Source organism: Lactuca saligna, chromosome 1 (assembly GCF_052625555.1).
Source record: "Lactuca saligna cultivar CGN05327 chromosome 1, ASM5262555v1, whole genome shotgun sequence".
Taxonomy (NCBI): domain Eukaryota; kingdom Viridiplantae; phylum Streptophyta; class Magnoliopsida; order Asterales; family Asteraceae; genus Lactuca; species Lactuca saligna.
The window spans coordinates 14,144,727-14,152,329 of record NC_136417.1 but is presented as its reverse complement, the minus strand read 5'-3'; the positions used below and the strand labels follow the sequence as shown (position 1 = coordinate 14,152,329).

The following is a 7,603-nucleotide window of genomic DNA, read 5'->3' as shown; positions in this document are numbered from 1 at the left end:
TCCTCAACCTATTATCCTCAAAAGCACAAGATTTCTGAAACCTCCAAAGACCATATGATTTCGTAGTTAAGACCACCTCAACACCCTTGGTGTAGCTAGTGTACAACTCCTAAACGTAAATTAGCCCTGTTGATTCTTAGAATATCCAAGACAATCTTCTAATCCCGCATTAACTAAATTAAAAGAATATCATGGATTTGGGGATCACAATTAAAGTTTGGAGAGAAAAATTCAACTTTTATAATATTGATGAATGACCATCCAGATTACAGCATCACTATTTCAATAGGAAGCAAAAAATTAAGCCAACCCGAAAAAGTTCATGGCTGAACACAATGCAAATAACAAAACCTGAAAAAGATAAAAATGTGTATAACTTCACGTAGAAAGCATTATGGGACTGAACAATAGGTAAGGCTCTCTCGACATGGTCCACATTTCAAGCTTGGATTTAACTGGTCACATATCTAAAATGGAGCCTTAGAGCATAGTTATGAAACTTAATACTCTCTCAAATATGGGTCATTTCGAAGAGCATTGCTTCACCATGGTGATCCAAACCATGCTTTAATTCTAGCAGAATACTTGAAATGACATGCTTTTCAAAGATACTAGATGACATTGTGCTACTATTTTTGTTCTTTTAGCTTTCTATTGGATCTCGAATACAAGTAAAAATAGATCCTTGAACCGGGTTAATTTCTAGGGTTTCCTTTCATAGCCCTCCTTGGTAGGATTGGTTCCTTTGTAATTCCATGGGTGTCTCGTTCTCTTTGCTACCCTCTAGCTAATTTTCTCAAAAAAGTGTTGTTCGAGAAAAAAAAAATTGGATACATGACTATATGGATCAAACATGGTGCATCCTCGTTTATATCTTTTACAAGACTACCAAATTTGCTCCGTTTTATTAACAAAAAGTAGAGATAAATTAAACAATCGATCTAAAGCCACATATATAATTTCCCATGCTCAATATGCTCTTGTCACTCAGGACTCAAGTCAATAATGAGCTAATAATCCCATCAAACTTATTAGCTAGGGGGTTGCCCAAATGTTTCCACCTCCGTATGTGACATACGACAAACACGATAATGGCACTAGACACAACCCTCGACTTCTAAGATCCCTCTTCATCTCTTCATTTCCAATTTTTATTGAACCCTGAGATGTAATAATATGTAAGCACATTTCTATTGATTAATTTCTTTGATGTTGATTTCAAAAATTTCAAGTTAGACGGCTAGCTTGTTTCATATTATCGTTTAAAAGAACATGACTACATGATAACAATCTTTTGTTTCACGAATTGTTTTTTTCTAAAAGTTTAACAATGCCATATAGACCGAGTTTGTTAAACATATATATAGGCCTGCACTTGAGTTCAATAAATTCCAGAAAGTTACTTACCCCTCGTGTCGATGTTCTAGTGACCTTTTGTGTTGACTTCATGTATGGCACGCTTAACGTCTGCAAACAATCAAGAGTTGATAATTATAGCATATATATTGTTAATTTAGACCTATGAAAAATGCCGTCAGTTGGCATTTCTTTTAAACCTTTTAAGGTTTATATGTTTTTTTCTTTCGTGTATCAATAAATTAAAAGTGTAGAGAAAAAATGTATGGCATCCTTAGCAATTAAGACTCTTAGTTAGAGAAGACAGAAAGGGTCATGGGTGGAGAGTGTGTGTGCATCAGCATGAGCCCTACATTGTGCCATAAGATTGTGTGAAAAGCACGTATGGGCTCCATACTGTACAGTTTTATCTAGTGGTACACTTCTGAAATTTCAGCATCATCAGGGCATAAAAGTGTAAATTAATATTCTTTTTGAGTTTCATATATACTATTCAATAAACGACACATCACTTTACGTTTTATTATCATCTTAAATCCATTCTGTAGATTAGGGTTTGCCCCGAGTTATATATATATATATATATATATATATATATATATATATATATATATATATATATATATATATATACTCACAAAGAGGAGTCAAATTTTCTACCCGAAAGAAATTAATTAACTATAACATATTTGATGTTAATTAAAAGATAACAAATTTGGTTTTTAAATAATAAATTGAAGTTTGAATAATTTGTAGGGTGGAAAAACGGACTAATAATAAGAATGGTAGAGATATATATAACTTGGTCGAGTCACTGATTCCAATCTATCCATCGATAGCTTGTTTATTTTAATAAAATTTTCTTGCCTTTTAAATAATGAAAATAATAATAATAGTATAATATAAGCTTGGAAGCCCTAACGAAGAACAGAAACCAAGAAGAATGTTTTGAAGAGAAGAATTAATTAAGTATAGGTAAAGGTATACCTCTACTTGGTTCTGCAGAAACTTGATATATCCAATGGCTTCCATTAGCACTGATGCAGTATCTGTCTGCAAATATTCCCCATAAATCCTCACAATCACGTTTATCAAAACCATAGTTAATTAATTATTGATTGATAATAATATAACAATTAATTTATTCATTTATCTATGGCTTGTATGGATCAAAGAAAGAAGTTCCGAGTTAACAAAGAAAAAAAAGGAAAAGAAAGAGACAGTGGGCGGTGGTCTGCAACCCGTTTTCAGGCAAGACGTGTGCCTTTTCCCCAGAAAATTGAGTTGCCCATAACTCAAGTGATGCTTCAAGATTTTTGCTTAATTCAAAATTGAAGTTTAAGTTTCTCCCTTCATTGTTTATTCTTAATTTTTTGGGAGCAGTTACTTTATTCAATTATTTAGAACCATGAAATCACGAAGTAGAAAAAAAAGAAGAAAATATCTTCTGTTTCTGTCAAAAAGAAGAAGAAAAAGAAAGAAATAAGTAGAATAGTATAGGAGGAACTAAGTCAATGTTATGAACCGAAATGTTAGGGTTTAATGTAAGTGCATATATATATAAGTGTATATATATACCTTCTCTCTATATATAGCATGGATCGTTGAATAATAGCATATGGATGTTTTGTAACGATTTCTAGTCGCCAAAATGGTGTTTTAATTTCGCATTGAAAAAGCGACAAAGCATATTTCAGTATCAGAAAATTTTAAGAAAAAAAGTTCTTTAATTAGTGCAAGAAAGGAGAAAGCTAGCAACTTTATGAGAGGACGAAAGATAACACTATACCTTGCCGAAAGGTGCTACCATTTGCTGAAGAGCAGATATTCTATCGCCTAATTTCTCCTTTCTAACCTGATTCACCAAAACACGCACACCCATGAATATATGATCGATACTTGAAACTATAAAAGTAAAAAAAAAAAAAAAAAGAAAGCGCATTTAAATTTAATCACCTTCAAGGGTGCGCAAGAAGGGCGCAACTCCAGTTTTGATTTCTTAGGTGGAGTTGCTTTAATGGCCTTTGCATCCATATAATTGCTGGCTGACCTTTTCGCTTCTGTAGTTTCGACGATGAAGGGTGGTAATACCTACGATAAATTTTAAACCATGTGTATAAATTTTAGGTTAAACTTTCGATTATTTAATTAAACCGAAGAATGGAAGGTTTCTGTATCAAAGTAAAGATGGATATACATCATCTTCTTCAGCAGGCATTCAATCTGTGGTAAATTTTAGGTTGAATACTGTGCTCAAATTTAGGTTGAATAGTACTTATTTTCTGGACTGACTTTATAACGTAATATTAAATATATAAAATACTAGCTAGGGAAACTATAAATTGACCACAAAAAAAAGAACATAAGACAAAATTAATAATAATAATAATAAAATAAAATAAAATTCACCTTGCTATGACAAACTTGGCTGTGATTTGGCTGATGCATTTGGTCAAGACCATAAGACAAACATTTGTCTTTTAAAAGGCCTCCAAGATTATGAACATTTAGGGAAGAAGGTTGATAGCTAAAACTCCCATCAAATGTTGGAGAGCGAAAAGGATCTAAAGCTGGCAAGTTGATATCAAAAGCGGTTGAGGAAATTGCCAATGGTGGTGTTGATGATTGATTCAAACTCGAAATATTTATTGTTGGAAGAATCTGGCTAAACGTCCCTCTATAACAGCGATTAGTATCATCAGAATATGAAACAGATTCCTCCGAAAAGGGTATTTGATTCATATGCTGATGATCACTTTTTATTTGGCACCCATTTGAAAAAGTTTTGAGAAATATCTCTTGATTGTTATCATTGTCGTATCGAATCCGTTGATTATCATTCTTTGACATGTAGGTTGGGGATGGATGTAAGTGTAAATCTTCGATGCTGGATGTTGGGCTGCTGCTTATGATCATTTCCGAGAGTCCTGGATAAGATCTCGAGAGCGAGAGTTCATCCTTGATTCTTGCAAGATGTTGCAGTTCATGCGCCATGAAACTTTCCATCGTACTCAAAGGTAATCCTAAGTCTTGCAAAGTGGGAGGAGGAACGAGATCTATGCTATGATTTATGTGTTGCTTCACATCTCTTGAGTTTGTACTGTTTCTCGTACCATTACTGCACAAATTTGTACAATGAGATCTAGTGGTTTAACATAGATAAGAAGCTAAAATGTTCTCCAAATAACTTTTTTTTTTTTTTTTTTTTTTAAGTATGTAAGAGAATTAAAACCCTAGATATGTATGAATTAAAAACCCTACGTTTATAAGCAAGAAAATTAAGTGTGTACGTATGAGAGAGAGAGAGAGAGGAACTTACAGGATGGGGTTTTGATACCAAGCAAGTCCATAACAAGAAGAGTCCACAAGAGGCTGGTGGTGTTCTTGTTGTTGTTGGTGATGAAAATTTGTAGATTCCATAATTATATGAATGATAGACTGTGATACACTGCAGTTGATGCTGTTCTATACGCCTTTTTAATCAACTTTTTAAAACTAAACTGGAAAAAAAAGAAGGGAGATCTTCTTTCTTTCTTTGTTTTTTTTAAATGAGAGGGATCAAAAAAGCAAAAAATTACCAAAGAATCTATCCCTAACTTCAACGAAACAGGGTTTCAGGTGACACCCACATACCATACATGAATACATGTAAAGATTAAGACATACATGGACATGGATATACCTCTCTCCTACTTTTAGCCATACTTTTTCAAGGTTTCTGCTGCACTCTTTACTCTTTCAAGCTCTCTTCTAAAGCAACCCTTGAAAAAAGCAAGCAAGAGAGAGGAACACACACATATATATATATATATATATATATATATATATATATATATGTATATATATATATATATAATCTCAGAAAGAACACAAAAAGATTCACTTTTATCTTGGTATTATTTTCTCTTTTCAGTGAAACTTTTTACACATTTTCACTGGTATATATATATATTATATTATACGTAAACAAACTGAATAAATTATGTCATCTCTCTTATGTCTCTTTCTTAATTGCCCTCTCCCAATTTATATATATTTGGGGTGGGTTGAGGAGATAGATAAGCTGCAATTACAGGCACATAATTATATATGGTTGTTTCAAAAACATCATGATTACAAATCTCAGCCTTTGCCTTCGATCCCAAGGCTTTCAACAAAAGTCTGAACACATAGATAAACAATCATGATACCAATGCCCATGCTCGACCTCTCTCTTTCTCTGAAGATACCCACATGCGTATAGGACTTTATATGTATGTATATACACGGACACTAGTGCTCACCAATTGAGGGGAGGGGGTATTGGAATGTAGGGTATATATATATTCTGTTAAAACATGAGATCTGGTGACAAAAAGAAGAATAGCTAGTTTCATCGTCGGTCCTCAGTTGTCTTCGTTTGTGGTCCTCCATCTGGTACTGCAATCACTTTCATTGTGTTTTGTACTTGGAGTAAATCCAATAGCAAGATTACTATTCAATTTCCTTTATTAGCAAAAGAGGAAAAGAAAGCAAAAGATTTACAACACATCCCTTGTACAAATTAACATGGAAATTTTACCCTAATATAAATCCATTGTAGATCTTTGAAGAATCTCGTCTGGGGTTATGATTAAAATCTCTCTTTTAATTCTACACCACAAAAAGTCATGCCTAACGACTCATTAATCACATAGTTTTCAATTAATGTTCCACTATTAATCATAGCATCAACTAGTTTAGTCAGAGATGACGAATATCACAACCTTGTCCTAACCATTAATTGTCTAAGGGATCGAGACATTTTTATGATAATTTAAAATTGATGGGTTCAAATCCTATTTGAACTAACAGAAACACTGCAGATGATTTGTTTTATGGGGTACCTCTCTCTCTCTCTCTCTCTCTCTCTCTCTCTCTCTCTCTCTCTCACACACACACACACACACACACACACACACACACACACACACACACACACACACACACACACACACACACATATATATATATATATATATATATATATATATATATATATATATATATATATATATATATGCAGTTTAATTGAAAAAAAAAGATTGATAATAGGGAACCATTATCAACCTATCATTTAATGAGCTTAAAAAAACGCATGGTGGCAAACTTGTAAATAATCCAAATACATTAATCAGAGGATACGATTTAGCACCATCGTTGAAGATCCAACTCCGATTAGGGTTATCGTCACCATCTCAAACAACGACGACCTCGAACTTCATCTTTGTTCTTCTCCGACAACCGCTAAGAGAAAATAAGCAGCGTTAGTGTAATGGGAACAAAATGTGAAGTTGGAGTAGGAGCAGATGACGACGTCGATGATGAAAAACCACCACATTATAGCTTCCTACAATCAACAAGATCAACATCTATATAGGAACACTCCCCCACCAGCTAAAGTCTCATGTTTTTAACATTTTAAAAAAATTAACTTGTATGTTTTCCAACTGTTTGATGAAATGCATAAACTAAATTACCACGTTATATTTACATATGAATATGTTTTTCTCACCTGAATCAGTATATGATTATTAAAAACACAAAACAAATATGCAAGTCTGTATGTTATTAATATGTGAATAACATATAAAATTATAAATATTTGTGAAAATATCTTGTAATATTCATAAGTGAATATACTTTTTAATATTCATATGTGAATACACTGTGTAATATTCATAAGTGAATATACTATGTAATATTCACATGTATATACAATTTAATATTCATAAGTAAATATATCATCTAATATTCACAAGTGAATCTACTATGTTAATATTCACAAGTAAATGCATCGTCTAATATTTAAATATGAATATACTATGTTTATTATATGCTATATTCATATATGAATGATATTTAAATTGTAAAAAAAATTAATCATATTTTTTATTCATAAGTGAATAACGAATGTACTGTAATAAAACTTGATGCATTTTTATTCACTTATGAATAACGATAGCTGAAAATATAAAAAAAATAAATTATTTTTATCTTAAAATTATATCAATATAGATGTCTATTTGTAGAGAATAAACATCATGAATTTTGGTATATTTAAAATCATTTTTCAATAAAAATAGCTTCTTAAAAAAACAAAAAAAAACTATGTTTTTGTATATATTAAGGTAATGATTAGCATAGTTTAAGGAAACATGTTTTGTTTGAAAACACATTTCTATTCATTTTACATTTCCGTTACGGAGGCTTTTGCGAAAAAAATAAA

General features: G+C 32.0%; 1 protein-coding gene across 1 annotated transcript; it reads right to left on the bottom strand.

Annotated features, from left to right (window-relative positions):
• Window positions 1-216: 216 nt before the first annotated feature.
• LOC145012617 (transcription factor bHLH110-like) lies at window positions 217-5,131 on the bottom strand. Its single transcript, XM_078971443.1, has 7 exons — window positions 4,676-5,131; window positions 3,766-4,474; window positions 3,313-3,447; window positions 3,146-3,211; window positions 2,344-2,409; window positions 1,408-1,467; window positions 217-1,161 (listed from the first exon to the last, which is right to left on the bottom strand). The coding sequence occupies exons 1-7, from the start codon at window positions 4,774-4,776 to the stop codon at window positions 1,036-1,038; spliced, it is 1,263 nt and encodes a 420-aa protein (XP_078827569.1). The 5' UTR covers window positions 4,777-5,131; the 3' UTR covers window positions 217-1,035.
• Window positions 5,132-7,603: the final 2,472 nt, after the last annotated feature.

What these genes read in the sequence shown, in the direction of transcription:
- LOC145012617 (XM_078971443.1), bottom strand. Translation starts at nt 4,776, where the DNA reads ATGGAATCTACAAATTTTCATCACCAACAACAACAAGAACACCACCAG. An exon ending in GCCAAGTTTGTCATAGCAAG is followed by an intron (nt 3,448 to 3,765) that starts GTGAATTTTATT and finishes AATTTATCGTAG; the next exon opens with GTATTACCACCCTTCATCGT. An exon ending in TTCTGCAGAACCAAGTAGAG is followed by an intron (nt 1,468 to 2,343) that starts GTATACCTTTAC and finishes GATTGTTTGCAG; the next exon opens with ACGTTAAGCGTGCCATACAT.